The sequence below is a fragment of the Balaenoptera musculus genome, chromosome 11 (genome assembly GCF_009873245.2).
Source record: "Balaenoptera musculus isolate JJ_BM4_2016_0621 chromosome 11, mBalMus1.pri.v3, whole genome shotgun sequence".
Taxonomy (NCBI): Eukaryota; Metazoa; Chordata; class Mammalia; order Artiodactyla; family Balaenopteridae; genus Balaenoptera; species Balaenoptera musculus.
In genome coordinates, this window is record NC_045795.1 from 27,252,484 (window position 1) to 27,268,320 (window position 15,837).

General features: G+C 36.8%; 1 protein-coding gene across 1 annotated transcript; it reads left to right on the plus strand.

Annotated features, from left to right (window-relative positions):
* The first annotated feature begins 1,438 nt into the window (after positions 1–1,438).
* CRISP1 (cysteine rich secretory protein 1) lies at positions 1,439–15,549 on the plus strand. Its single transcript, XM_036870018.1, has 7 exons — positions 1,439–1,634; positions 4,489–4,617; positions 8,861–8,951; positions 10,131–10,279; positions 11,825–11,916; positions 14,049–14,137; positions 15,353–15,549. The coding sequence occupies exons 1-7, from the start codon at positions 1,548–1,550 to the stop codon at positions 15,481–15,483; spliced, it is 768 nt and encodes a 255-aa protein (XP_036725913.1). The 5' UTR covers positions 1,439–1,547; the 3' UTR covers positions 15,484–15,549.
* The last annotated feature ends 288 nt before the right edge of the window (positions 15,550–15,837 follow it).

The window sequence follows — 15,837 nt, forward strand, 5'->3', positions numbered from 1 at the left end:
TCATAACAATTAAGATAACGAGCATACACACCACCCCCCAAAATTTTCCCTTAGAAAATGCAACAGAAGTTATAGACAGCTTCATTAAGGGGACTAACTTGAATAATAACAGTTCACTGAATAGAGACAGAGATACAGAAAGAGATATAGAGATATAGTGTGAGGGGTATAAATATTAATATGTGTGTATATATCAACCTACCATAGTTCAGAAGCTTTTTTATTCTATTTTTTCTTCAATAACTCAGGGAAAAAATTATTTGCTTTATTGGATTTTTGAGGACTAAGTAAGAGAATAGGTTGCATATTTCATCATCTGTGTTACTATATTACTGTCTATCTTAGGGTTCGAGGGTTTGTAACATTTTGGAGGAAGAAAGAGAGGAAGGGAAAGAAAAAGATGAAAAAAAAAGTGCAATAAGGGACAGATTGTTTGTATGTGTATGTTCTCTGAAAAAATTGATTTACAGAATTCTTTTCATACAAACATGTTTGGCAGTGTGTGGGAGGAGCTTGAGAGCAACGGCAAATTGCATTGTGTGTATTATTCTGCACAAATCATTTAACCTGTTTTTTGAAAGTTTTCTTTAAAATACAAACCAAACTGTTAGCCTCTTCTGCTTCCCACTCAGCAGGACTGATTCAGAAATAAATTTGTCAGATCATAAAAAGAATGTACCAAACAAATTTAATAACCTATGCTTATTAATATCCTAGCATCAGCAACCTATATCAAATAGAAATAAAAGAGAGGGTATATTAGCTCTGATTTGCTCCACTCACAATGACAATCATTTTTAGCAGAGTGATCAGACTTTACAGAATATCTCTAAATCATGTACGTAAATCACTTGTACCAACATCACACGTCCTCGCTACAGGCAATAGAGAATTCAAATCTAATCTTGTTGTTTTATGTTAGTTTCCTGTTGCTACTGTAACAAATTCCTATAAACTCAGAATCTTCAAACAACACAAATTTACTATTTTATATTCTGGAGGTCAGAAGTCCAAATGGGTCTCACTGAGCTAAAATCAAGATTCAGTAGGAAGACTCCAGGGGACAATCCTTTTCCTTGCCTTTGCCTACTTCCAGAGGTTGCCCATATTCTCTAGCTCATGGTCCCTTCCTCTATCTCCAAAGTTAGTCGTGGCTAGTTGAGTCTTCCTCATAATCCATCATTGATGCTGGCCCTCTCTTCCACATCTAAGTACCCTTGTGATGACATTGAGTTCACGTGGATAATCCAGGACAATATCCCTACTTTAAAGTCAGCTGACTAGCAATTTGAATTTTACCTGCTACCTTAATTCTCTTCTGTCGCACAATGTAACACATTCAAAGGTTACAGGGATTAAGACATTAAGTCTACTATTCTTCCAACCACAGTTCTCTCTTCTTCTCTTGGTCCTAATGACTAACATATTAAACCTTGTTCTGATCCTGCAGGTCTCTTTTTGCAGAAACTGCAGGTATATGTAAAAGTGTTTCCACAAAAGGCTTTATTACAAAACATTATCCCACAAGTTTGCAATAGTCTAAATTTATGTTACTTTTCTTTCCAGGGATGACAATGAAACACTTCTTGTTTCTGGCTGCTGCTGTTGTCTTCCTGCATGTTTTGATTACAAGAGTATGTGAGGATTGTATGTTTTATGATTACTTTTGAGAAGAGGATAAGAGCTAACCCTCTGCTAGAACTCACTTTGTTACAGGCACTGTTGTGAGGACGCTATGCCCGTCACTCACCTAGTTCTCACCATAGCCCTATTAGGCAAGTACTATTCATAATCCCGGATTACAGAGAAAGAAACCAAAACATAAGGAGGTTAAGTCATATGTCCAAGGTCAGATAACTGGGAAGTGACAGAGTCTGAAGGTAAATTCAAGCAGTTTGGCTCCATGGGCCTGTGCCTATGTCATGATAGCCTCTCTGGATAATTCAAGAAAGCTAAAAATGTAGGGCGGGAATTACTTTCTTTGCAATCGATCCATGCATTTTCCAAGACAAAATGGGAAAAAGGTATTCTTTTTTAGTTTTTACCCAGAAAAGGTAAGCATTTCATCAATATCCCAATTGAGCTCTCTGACTGATGACTATAACAAGAATTTAACACATCCAAATCAAATATAAAATGAAAGGTGCAACAGCACAGAGAGAAGTGTGAGGGTCTGTTAGCAATGGGGTTAATACAGGAGGCCTGAAACTCACCACTTATTAAAAACAAGAGTTTCAACATTCACACAGCAGAAACCAAACATTCAATGGTATCTAATAGGATATAAATTCCTAATATTTTATGATCATCAACTAACATGTACCTCTAAATAACCTCAATGATATAAAGAAAATATTACATTTTTTAATGTACCCAAAATATTTTTAAGATGAGCTGAAGTTAATAGTTTTGGTAAAGAACATGAGTGGATTTTTTATTTTCACATGCTAAATAGGAGAAGTCAAAAGTCAAAGGCGCTTAATTCAATAAATGAAAGAAAATCCATACGTATTAGATTACTGGGGTGCTGGTTTGGATCTTTTCACTCACACTTTTTTCCCAAAGAGAAACCAGGTGGAGCTCTTGCCCGATATGCAACAATCCTCCGGCAAGCTGGAGGTGTGGCATTTTGGAGTCATCACCAGGTATAGGCTGTGACCATCACGGTGGGGAACTAAAAAGCCTTGGAGGAGAGGTTTAAGAGAGGAAGAGTTCAAGTTCTGAGATACCAGATGGTTGAGTCATCCATGTGGATGCTGAAGTCCCTCCATATGACTGCAGAATTTGGGGTGGACAAGATGAATTGTTTTAGGAGACCCAGTTTCTATAAATGAGAGAAATTGACAGGAAAACCATTGTAGGAGAGTAAATGTTCAGGAATGATGTAGGTAGAGCTAATTGCCATGAGTTTCACTGGAGCAGGGTTTTTTTTAGAGGAGCAAGGAGAATTATAATCTGGAACTTGTAAGGGGATTCTCATGGGTTCCCAACCTTCCCTCAGATCTAGCCCAGGCTACCTGCAGTATGACAGGAAAATAACACCTCGTGAGTGTGCTTTTGAGGAAATGACGTCCACAGGGGACAGTCTCTAGAGGAGTCTACTGATTTTATAGTTTTCTCCCGATATACTTAAACTGTTGATATAAAATAAATGACAATAACTACTTCTATATTTGAGCAAGGTATGGCTGAATCCCATCCATTCAGAAACTGTATTGATAGTCTTGCGGTAGCTGAGGAATAGATAGATACCACTCAAATTATACTACATAAGCTTTGTCACTTTAAAAAAATAGTATGGGGCTTCCCTGGTGGCGCAGTGGTTGAGAATCTGCCTGCCAATGCAGGGGACACGGGTTCGAGCCCTGGTCTGGGAGGATCCCACATGCCGCGGAGCAACTGGGCCTGTGAGCCACAATTACTGAGCCTGTGCGTCTGGAGCCTGTGCTCCGCAACAAGAGAGGCCGCGATAGTGAGAGGCCCGCGCACCGCGATGAAGAGTGGCCCCCGCTCGCCGCAACTAGAGAAAGCCCTCGCAGAGAAACGAAGACCCAACATAGCCATAAATAAAATAAATAAATAAATAAATAAATAAAAAAACATGAGGGCAATATATGTTTAACATTTTAAAAGAAAAAATAATAGTATGAAACGCATGTGATATATCACACACACACACACACAAAAGAAGATGTTCTTTATAAAAATTAATGCTAACCTAAAATATTAAGGCCATGCATTGTTCTTAGTGAGTTACAGGATAAAAGGTAAACAAATGAAAAGAATGGTCACAAATTCTAGACTGTAGTTGATTTGAGTTCTATTTTGGTTTTTTTTAACAAATAATAAAATAAACAAACCTTTTATTGCCAATTCCATATTACAAAATTTTTTTGAATTCTATTTTGTATGTATACATACTGATACAAATATCAATGTTTTCTCATATGAATAAGACAGAGATGTAGAACCTGGGTTGAAGATATTAGAGGTTTTGTACTCAATAATGAATCTTTTAGATTCTCCCAGACACATACCTTTAAATAATATTCAAGTGCAAGTGTTTATTTGGGAAGCAGAGAGAAGGCTTGTAGGAGGTGGGGTGAAGAATGAGCCAAGGAAGGGAAGTCGGTCAGTAAAAGGTGTAATATTATCAAAACATCTTCCACTGTGGTTCACATTGCCCAATAAAATGCTTCAACATGGTCCAAAGTACCAATCATAAATCTGAAGAAAACCAGTCACAACCAGAACAGTCACTGTTCTATAGACTTGTATAATGTCAGGCTGACGTTCAGAAGTCCTCAAAACCAGCACCGGAGAAATGGAGACTAATATACTGAGATGTTGTAGATTAAAAAATGCTGTAGATCACTATTCATTCAACATCAATTATAAATTCATGTCACAAAGTCTACAAGTAATATACTATGCATTGCAAATTCCACTTAAAAGAAGTAAGACTAATTAAGAATTTTCTGGTAACAGGCAAAACCACCTAAAGTTCCATATGATACACTCCTTACAGAACTGGCAACTGTCCAAGAAGAAATAGTGGCTGTACATAACACCCTCAGGAGGGGAGTATTTCCGCCAGCCAGCAACATGCTAAAAATGGTAAGATTAATTAAACAGCAACCACAACAATGCCAATAATGGTAACGGTGTTTACTGAGATTTTATTAAGTTCTATTTGCTTTCCATATACTAAAAGTTTGGTCTTCACAAGCAAACCTATCATGCAGCAGCAGAAGAAACAGAGGCACAGAGAAGGTAAGTAGTTTTCCCAAACTCATAGAGTTAGTAAATGACAGAGCCACAATTCCAACGCAGAAAGTCTAATTTCACTCTTAACGGACCCTAAGACAGTGCTTCTCAAACTTGAGCGTGCTTAAGAATCAGCTGAAGCACTTGGTAAAGCACAGTTCCCTGGACCCCACTCTCTGAGGTCTGATTAAGGAGGTCTGGGGTGGGGACCACTCCAAGCTCCTAGATGATGCTGCCTGTCAGTATCGTCCAGGTAGCAGATCTTGTTTAATAAATTACAGAGGCATTTCACAGCTGTCTTCATTGAGCAGCAGCCCAGAGGCTAAGACACTCTCTGAGAATCAAGATGTCCAGGTTTGGGCTTCCCTGGTGGCGCAGTGGTTGAGAATCTGCCTGCCAATGCAGGGGACACGGGTTCGAGCCCTGGTCTGGGAAGATCCCACATGCCGCGGAGCAGCTGGGCCCGTGAGCCACAATTACTGAGCCTGCGCGTCTGGAGCCTGTGCTCCGCAACATGAGAGGCCGCGATAGTGAGAGGCCCGCGCACCGCGATGAAGAGTGGCCCCCGCTTGCCACAACTAGAGAAAGCCCTCGCACAGAAACGAAGACCCAACACAGCCATAAATAAATAAATAAATACTTTAAAAAATAATAATAATAATACATCTTAAAAAAAATTAAAAACAAAAATAAATTTAAAAAATAAATAATAATAAAAAAATAATAATTAAAAAAAAAAGAAAAAAGATGTCCAGGTTCTAAGCCAGGTGGTGCAGCCAGATGAACAAATATTGGCACATCTATTTCCCAGTTTCCTTGCATCCCATAAGAGAAAAGAGAAATTGTCTTTCCACTATAAACCTGCTGCGTGAGCAGACTAGGTGCTGCCAAACAAAACAGATTTAGGGACTACTCGGGTGTATTAGGTGATTAGCCTCACCTATATTATATACTGGAAGTATCACTCAGGTTTTTGGTATCGTAAGCCTGGCTCTTTAGCCCTGGACTGGCTTAGAGGAACAAGGGTCAGAAATAATGCAGGCTATGGGAAGTGATTCTAAGAGACAGCTTCCTCATGCAAATGACAAAGAGGAAGGAAGCTAGTGACCAGAAAAATGATTTTGAAATTTATCTCTTGGTCATCTTAGAATCCAAAACAATAAAAGTCAATAGTAGCATAGGCATTCTTGCATTGTGAGTGTTGTAGCTAACATGCATATTGTGCTTACTATTGATTGGCAGGCTGTCTTCTAGAAGCGTATTGCATTATTTCATTTAATTCTCTCAGTCATCTTGTGATGTAGATGATACTATCATCTATGTTTCACAGATAGTGAATCTGAACCTCAGAGAAATTCGGTAGCTCATCCAAAGTCCTAAGTACTGGATCAGTACAGATTCAAACACAAATGGCCAGCTCCAGGCACCTGCTCTTAACTCTTTACCTTCCTTAGGACAAACAGGGTTCAAAATCCTTGGTTTCCAGATGAGCAAATAAGTGTAGCTGGGATGTAGTAAAGAAGTTATGGAGTGAACAGAAAATACAGTCTCTGATTTCAGAGACTTTATTATTGTGGATTCAAGGTGAATACAGAGGAAACATTAGAACATATTGTTTGAATATATAGAATGAATATATTCAAGTGCTAAGGTGCAAAGGTATGAGAGATCAACAAGATGATAAAGTAAGTGCACCAGTAAAACTGAGTAACATTTTAAAGGGAATATGGGAGTTGAGTTTTTCCATAAATAATGCATAGGGCACAGATAGAAAGGAACTGATAGAATTACAGTAGAGCTGAAGAGCCAATCACAACTGCCAGGCAGAGATTTTCCAAAAATGAAAAAAGTTTCTGCACATATGATTAGAATTTTATTTGAATAGAACCATTTATTAAAGCCAGAATTCATAACTTTGCTGCAATAACCATGAATACTTACTTTTGATTTTAATCATGGATATATCACAAAAAAATTAGTATCTTACCAACATTAATCAGAGGAAATATCCTAAAGAGCTTCCTCAAAGAGGTCTGAACTACAGACTGTAATTAATGTTGCAGGTAGTTTACACAATAAGATAACAGACTCTGAGATGGAGATTAGCATGCATGATGCTTATTGGGGAATAATCTCCAGATTTACACCGACTGTGGCCATAGATAGAGAAGCAACATAGGGTATACAAAGAAGTTTGGTTGTGATGTAGGCATAACAGGGTCCTCAGCTAATCCTATGGGAAGCTGTACAATTAGGACAACTCAGTACAACCTTGTCCTGAGCTGGAGGGAAGTTACATGGCACTTATAGTTACTACAGCTACTTGCTGTTAGATATGGGCTGCCACAGGGAAGTGAGTATTCTCGTCAATGAGGATAATTTTTAGAGAAGACAGTAGGGCAGGACTCTCAGCTTAAGAGGACATAAGTGCTTCAGTTCAGAAAGTGATCTGGGTATGGGTAGTGCATCATGCATGCACAACTAGCAATCAGCAGTAAATTAACCAGATAAGTTCCAGTCCTACTTATTTGGTAACCTGGTCATAATAGGCAAGATTTTATACTCGTGAGTCCAATGATGGTATCCCCACTGCCAGGAGATGCTATGCCCTAATGGGATGTGTTATGTCATCTCTACTTTTTCAATTAGATGTATCCATCACTGAAATACATCTTTTCTTGCATGAAACATTCAAACCCTAAGAAACCACATTTTTACTTTGACCCTAGGCTAATGAGTTACTTAATTAACCTCACAGTTTAACCAATTCATCAACCTGAGGGGTAATTCTGTAAAACTCACACAGATGGCAGCCTATGCATATAAGAGAGAAACTTCTTCGATGTCAGGAAAAATATTGAAAACCTAAGTTAGGGCATCATCCAAAAATTATTCTCAAGCGTAGCTGAATGATTTATTTGAAAGCCTGTAGTAAATAAGAAAGGCCACAACTTTTGTTGGTAATAATGTGTTGCATGCAGGTATCGGGACAGTCTTTTAAGTGGTGTGCATAATGTGAGAATGAAAGAATGCCTGGGAGAACATCCGTCACATAGTCCCATAACTAGTGTGGACATAGTCCCGTGTCCTTTGATTTGTGTGTGACTCATTCAAATAAATCACAAAAATGTGCTATCCTTTTCTACACAAAAGACCTCATATTTGTAGATACAAACTTCGTCTCTTTTTAGTAGATTTTCTGCCTTTCATCTACTTTGGAGAAAAACCCAACAAAATGTTTCAGCTTAGCATAATTGACACACATCACGCGTTAGGAGCACACACTCCAGAGCCAGAAGAACCTGGATTCCAATTCTCTTTTTGCCATTATTGGTTGTATTATTCTAAAAAATTATGCAACATCTCCGCGCCTCAGTTTCCTGATTTGCAGATGGGGATAACAATAGTGCATCCCTTGTAGAATTGCTATGAGTAAAGATGAGAGAATATACATATAGAATTGGTAAGAGGTCCTGGCATGAAGTATTAGCTATGATTTGCTATTATTATTATTCATAATTTAGATGGAGACGTGTAATACTATACATGTTTCTAATCACAGAAATATTTATTTATTGAGCATGTAGCATAAGATTTATCATGTCACAGTTGTATTGCATAAATTATCACATTAAAACTTTTGAACAAGCTATTGGGTATGAATTGTGGGGCATATTTTACAGATGAAAAAAAAACTGTACAACCTTGTCTGTACAATCTCAACTGTACAACCTTGAGATTCAAAGAGATTAAATAATGTGTCAGAGGTAAAACTACTAATAAATGATGGGATGGATTTCTAACCCTGGTCTGTTCTACTGGAAGCATTTACTTAAATTCTTTAATATTTCTGAAAGAGAAGCTACAACTGAATGTTACTGCCAGATTGTGATTTTGTAAATTCAAGGGCTAAAACAATGGATTGAAAGATTTGTCTTCCTCTTCCAACCAAAATATTTAAGAGAGGTGCTGTGATTTAAATTGTTAGCTAATACAATTGAGGATATTGCTAGCCTTGGATTTTTAGAAACAATAAACTAGAATCTTATCAAAGAAATGTTAATAAGGCCATGTGCTTGTATTTCACCTGTAGAACTGGAGTGAAGAAGCTGCAAGAAATGCCAGAATGTTGTCAAAAGACTGTGAATTGGTAGAGAGCAATGCACTTAAGAGGCGAATTACAAGTAGGTATATGACACACCTTTCTGCTCAAAAGATCTCAGGAATTCTTAAGTAACCTGGTATGGGTAAGTTAAGTCATCTAGCCTATATTTACATTTGCCCCATAAATGGTAGGAATTGTGGCCCACTGCACTGTTTCATTATTATTAATATTTGAATTTGGAAATTCAAATTTTCAAATTCCTGATTCTGGTCACCAAAAGAAAAGAATCAAAGCTCTCACTATCACAGAAGAGTTCAGTAATGTGATGACGACTAGCTGGAAAGCTGTATAGCTAGAAGGTTTCCACTCTGTATATTTATTTCAACTTCTTACAATATTACCATGGGGCTATCTTTAGCTTTGGAACACTAATACGGTTGAGAAGTGAGTTATATCCAACTCTACTGAGCTGCCCATGAGAACAATTTTAGGCACTCAAAAATGAGTCCATCTCATGCCATGTATATTAGGTGGATCCCTGCTGGTTTCCAGAAAAGCCATCAGTACCTCCTACACAAGAAGACATTAATAACATTTATAGGATACTTGTTTATTATAAATATTTTAAAATATTAATGAAACTTCCATATTTACAGATCACTAGGCATTTTTGCCCAATGTTGTTAAGCAGTGAATTAGCGATGTGAGTCCCCCTGCTATATTTACAGATTATTGGGCATCTTTACCCAATGTTGTCGAGCTGTGAATTAGCAATGTGAGTCTTCCCTGCTCCAGAGAAGGGCAGTTTACTCCCAGATATCATATTTGATCAAGGCCCACGTCACAAGAGGATGGATGGTTAAATGAGCACATATTTATTTCAAGGTCTATGCATGATGAATACCTCTGTGTGGCTGCTTTCAAGCCATGGGCCTGGTTACAATGCATAGGTTATTCTGATTGGTTTCACCCTTCTCCATCAGCTTGGACATGGCAGAGACTGAGATGTTGGTTGATCTGATTCCCAAGCTTGCAGATCATCTCCTACTGTCAAATTCTCAGCAAACTTGAGCACCACAAGTTTATTCATCAGTGAGAAAGAAAATTGTTAGCAGAGATAGAGCTGAGTTTGCTTCCTCTTATCAAACATTGCTTGGATGCCCAGTGAAACATTTGTAGAATAAAAGTACGAAAAGTATCCTTATAAAGTATTTCCAAATTTTGTAGAGTATGACCTAGATCTTTTTCCTCCTTTCAGATACTTTTTGTGGAGAAAATATGCATCTGACGTCTTATCCTATCTCATGGTCAAACGTAATCAGAATCTGGTACAGTGAGTCTAAATATTTCAAGTACGGGGAATGGACCCCGACAGACGATGACATGATGATCGAGCATTACACACAGGTAAACTGTGTGCTGGCAAATATACCCATTGGTTAAGTGACCATAAGCATGCGTGGAAAATAGGCGAATGAGAACCATGAAAAATCATTCTATCCATTTTATGCAAACTTACACCCTTTAAAGATTTTTGTTTACTTTTAGAGGGAAATAATATTTGGAAACCAGTATCTGGGATCTGGGTACGTGCAAGGACAGAGAAAAAACTAGGGAAGGAGTTGGAAAAGGAGGCTGAAACCTGATAAATGCAAGAGTGGAAGGAGATGAACACAGAGGGAAGTGGGACTATGTCACTGCAGCCTTATTAGCTATCATCAATTTTACATTGTATTTTAAATGCAATAGAAGTCATTAAACAGGTGAATGATTTAACCTGATTCATGTTTTTAAAATACCATTGGGCTTCAAATGTAGATAATAAATTAATTCTACAAAAATGACTTTGAATATCTAAATCAGGTGAGTTATTTTCCAATAAAAAATAAATTAACAAAACTCATCCAGAATGGATAGATTTAAACATTGAACATGTAAGAAATACAAAAATGGAAAAACAGTTGTTGTCCCCAAAGCAGAAGACTCAGATGTGACCGCAAAATCTATAATAAAATTTACTTAAAATAAAGCCTACTTAAGATTAATGTTAAAAGCTGACAAAGATAGTACATTTAAAACTCATAGACTTAAATCACTTATGTATAGCAATGCAGACATTTCTAAGTAAAAGATTAGCAAATAGCATTCTTCTTTTAAGATTGATATCCTTGGACAAAAGCAGTATGTGCCAGGAATCCAAGAATGTTATAGCATTAGACCATTTACTTATATAACTTACGTTATCAGGCAGAGGATAAAAACCAAAATAATTACCCAGAGAGCTAAAAATATGACAAATGTGTGACGTCAATTCCTACTTTCCATTTCTTTTAGATAAAAGTAGACTAGCCCCACTATTTCCATCAAAAGAGCATGAGCTCTATTAATTTGGAATAGTAATTTAATATTTCCTCTTCCAAACACTTATAAGGTTTATTATTTAATCCCCACCATATACCTATGATGTAAAAGATAATATTATTATATTCCATTTTAGGAATAGGAAAATGAAATTTCAAGACATAAAGCAAACTGGTAAATACCATCCCACCAGGAAATGGTAGAGACAGACTTTGAATCTGACTCAATTTTTTCTCGAAGGTCAACTCATTACTCTCCACCATGCCAGTTTTTTGATGATTAAGTAAAGTTCCTTCCATGCTTTGATTTTTATATAATCACCAAGCAGCCTTCATCAGGTTATCATATATCCCATATAGATTTGATAAGAAGAAGAGAATGAGTCAGGGTCAGCGATGGCAACTGAGTATGCATATGTATGTGTGTTATCTAGACACATGGGAATCTTCCTGTTTCTAGGACTTCCTAATAAGCCATGCTCAAAGCATCCTAAACACATGTGTGTTTATTTTCAATCAAGGATAACAATATTCAGAGAGTAATCATTTAGCAAAATACCAAATTGTTAATAAAATAACCTTATCTTTACAGGTTGTTTGGGCCACTTCTTACCTTATTGGCTGTGGCATATCATCGTGTCGTAAAGGAATTCAGTATCTCTACGTTTGTCACTATTGTCACGAGTATGTATTTTACAGCTTAGTTTCACATAGCTTTTAGAAACGTATTTCCCTTACTAGTTTCCCTCATTTAGTTTCTCAACCATTATAAAATAAAACTCAAATAAATATTTCTTTTCAGTTAAGAACTTTAGGGATACAATGTCTTTTAGCCAACACCTAAAACACTACACCCACACACACATAGTTTTATTTATATTTTTCTAAATAAATCTATATCTCAATATAATGTTCAAATTAGGCACTATTACCAGTCATCTCGCTATGTGTTATTCCTTCTTCAAGTAGCATTAGTTAAGAGAGACAAATTTCATCTAGCTTAAGCAAAAAAAAAAAGGATATTTATTTTAACAGTGCAAGAGTATTTTTAGAATGCAAGGGCAGAAATGCAGTAGAGTGTCAAGAATGAACAAATGAAAAAGCCAAGTGTTTCTGTATTTAGCATTTTAGTCTTGGCATATCTATTTCCTTTAGACATTAAATTTACATGTTACCAAAGGTGTGAGCAACAATTCCAAGAAGAGATCATCTGATTGCTCTGGTTAGGGACAGTTGTACTCCTTTGTCTTGTCACCTCTGGTTAGGAAGCAAGGTCAACTTCAGAAAAGGGTAATTGCAAGAACCCACAGGGACCCACTTGTGTGGCTTGAGCGGTGATTATCAGAAAGCAGGGATTGTTCTGAGCTGGATATAAACCTCCATTAGTTTGCTACAAATGCCAGTTTAAATGTTATTCTGCTAAGGAAAGTTGTTAGTCTGCACATGTCTCCTTCAGCTACCTGTGTTTACTTGTTCAATACACAAGTCTTTCCTCCATAAGATGAGCTCCAAGTATGGTATTTATTGAACTCCCATCTCCCATGTGTGTAGCACAATAAAAGATACACAATATGAATCAATGAAACTGATTTCTCTCATAGTAAGTTACCATATTTACACTTTAAATGAGGTCTCCACTATCCCTGTAGATTCAGTAGATGTAGCATATTCATACAATAGCTCTATGTGAGCTCTTTTCTGGTTTTATCATGTCTTGATTTCAGTACTTAATATTTGTTGTGATTTTATCTGTGTGATTAGTACTAAAGACAATAAGGTCTCCTTGCATATACAATGCATCAGTTGTACTAAATCCTTGTGGGAGCTCATGGTCTGCAGCAAACTTCTGACAACACAAAAAAGAAAAGTAGAATACATGGGGCTGAAATACGAGAATTCTCTCAGCCAAAGATGAGGCCAAGAGTCTGACAAAACCCCTTGCTGAATTAAATAATGTTTCTTTTATAAATTTAAATTTTAACAATTCATTCAAGGAGAAATATATCAGATAGAATGTTGTTTCAACTAGAATATTTACTTTATTTTTTATGTAATATTAAGTGAAAATCAGGAGTTTGGGGTTTTTTGAGCACGCACAAGCCACTCGTTCTCCTTGCTTGGCCCTGCAATAAACCTTCCTCTACTCCAAAAGAAAAAAAAATTTAAGTGAAAATCAGCCATAATCCCCATTGTTTTCTTAGATATCTAAGGGACGACCGTCTTCTCTGAAATTTTAAATTGGCTCAAAACAGGAAATTCTCATCTATTCTCTCTCCCCAAACTCCAACTCTTTGGCTTTTTCCATGTTGTTGTACTTTCATGTTTTATAATAGTGCACGTGTTTCTACAAATGGCACTGACATGTATCAAAATTCTCATGACATAGGGCAAGACGAAGTTAAAACATCTCCAATTTGACTCACTTAAAAATTTTCTTACATTATTAAGAATGATGCCCTTTTACATAAATGTTTATCAAGTCTTTATGGGTATAAATAAGGCTCAGAGTCCTATCATAAATGTTTCTAAAGCCCCCTGCTTGTTAGAACTTGACTGTCCAAAGAGATGCAAATTGTCTAAATATTCTTAGCACCTCAGAGTTGCCTGCGGTATATTCAAAAAGATAAATTATTCTCATTCTAAGGCTAGAAATCTTACATTTCTTAGAGATTACATACCAGTGGTTACCAGTGGTTTTCAAAAATTGTTTCATTGTTTTAAATTATTTTAATTGATTTTCAATAGTGAGTAAAATTTTATATGCATTTTTCAAACATCAATTTTATTAGGCCCTTTTTTCTTTATTCTTTTTTAAGGGGCAATGATCCTGACAAAAAGAACGTACCTTATAATAAGGGAACTCCATGCGGAGACTGTCCAAATAACTGTGAAGATAAACTTTGTAGTAAGTTTTACATCTCAGTGTGCTTACTCTTGCCTGTTGATCTGGGAGCCATGTATCCTTAAAATCAAGCATGTAACAATATTGTACTTTTCTATTACTTTTTCCTCAATCATCCCAAAGGAAAAATCAACATTATCTGATTTCCCTTCCCCCACCCCCAGAGTGACCCAGAAGACCACTGATTAAATCTATTGGATTGGAAATTAGAATGTCCAAGTCTAAGCTCAAGTTTCCACCCTAAAGCTTAAAGTTCCCACCCTAATATGGGCACCTCGGATAACATGTTAATATAAGTATAAATTTTTCTCTGCTCTATAAAAAGTTTCTTGGCTCTCTTATTGCAGCCCTGAAGTTAGACATCTTGCTTTCAGGTTACCAGTGTTCTCAGATTACTTGCCGGTCATAACCTCCCTAACCTGCCTGACCACTTATCAGGGCCGGTAATTTCTTACTGAGTGATCCTTATTCTTTGAAGTTTCCGCTGACACATTGGAGGATATTAGCTGATGATCACACTGTCCGTGTATCGCACTTCCTTTTATTTCCTAAGTAAATCTTACCTAAAATGCAGTATTAACCAAATGAGTTCCAATTACATGTTCATTTCCTTAGATAGCTAAAGTTTCTTTTTATAGAGCTTCCTGCAGGCATAATTCCTTACTCCACAGGGATATGTTTACATCATAATTTTCAATAAGTTTGTGGAGAAATAACAAACCTCCCCCGCCCCCCAAAAATATCCTTTACCTTCAGATTTGTAAGACCAAAAAACTTATTTTCCTTCACCTGACCAGGTCATTCTGTTTGCTTTTAAAGCAAGGAAAATGTAATCTCTTTCCCTTTACCAATTTCTCTCACTCTTGCTCTCTCTCTCTCTGTCTCCCTCCTCCTTCTTTCCCTCCTCCTGTCACTTTCAGTAATTCATTTCTGAAAATAAATGTACTTGGAGAAAGATCAAATATCTACTAATTATCTTTGCTACAGGGAATGGGGTAGGTTTTTTTTATCCAAGAGACAAAAGCAATGTCTACAATGGAATTGAAAGATGCAATAGAAGTAAAATGAGAGTAGAAAAGAAAAAAATTATTACTTAATAATATTGACTATATAACACAGAATATACATCTCTTAAGCCCTTTACTCACCAAAGAGGCATGAGAAGATGAGAGATAAGCTTTTGAGTCAATACTGGGTAACCCTGCTTCTTCCTTTCAGCGAACCCTTGCGTCTACTACGATGAATACAGTAATTGTAAGACACAGACACGAGGAGGTCCTGCCTGCAGCCACCTGTCAGTTCAACGACTCTGCAAAGCTAGTTGCCTGTGTCCCACTGAGATAAAATAGCCTTTTGTTATTTGCAGCTGTAATGTGCTGTTGAATCATAACTTTGACCTTACTTTGCTTCAGCAGTTTCCCCTGCATTTCATGTGGTTTTAATTACACCTGAGATCTTAATTTTCACTAATCAAATATGGGCATCAGTATGTTTACGACAGTGCCCCTCACTCCTGTTCTGATACATCGTGAAGTAACATTGTTTTAAACTTTCTTAAAGCTGGGGTGAATATGATTGATGAAATATGATTGAACTATGAAATATGGAATGAAATATGATTTAAATATGAGGCAGTTCAACACCTGCCTCATATTTAAATCATGTGATGTCTCGTTCTCAGGCTGGCATGATTCAGTGGATTG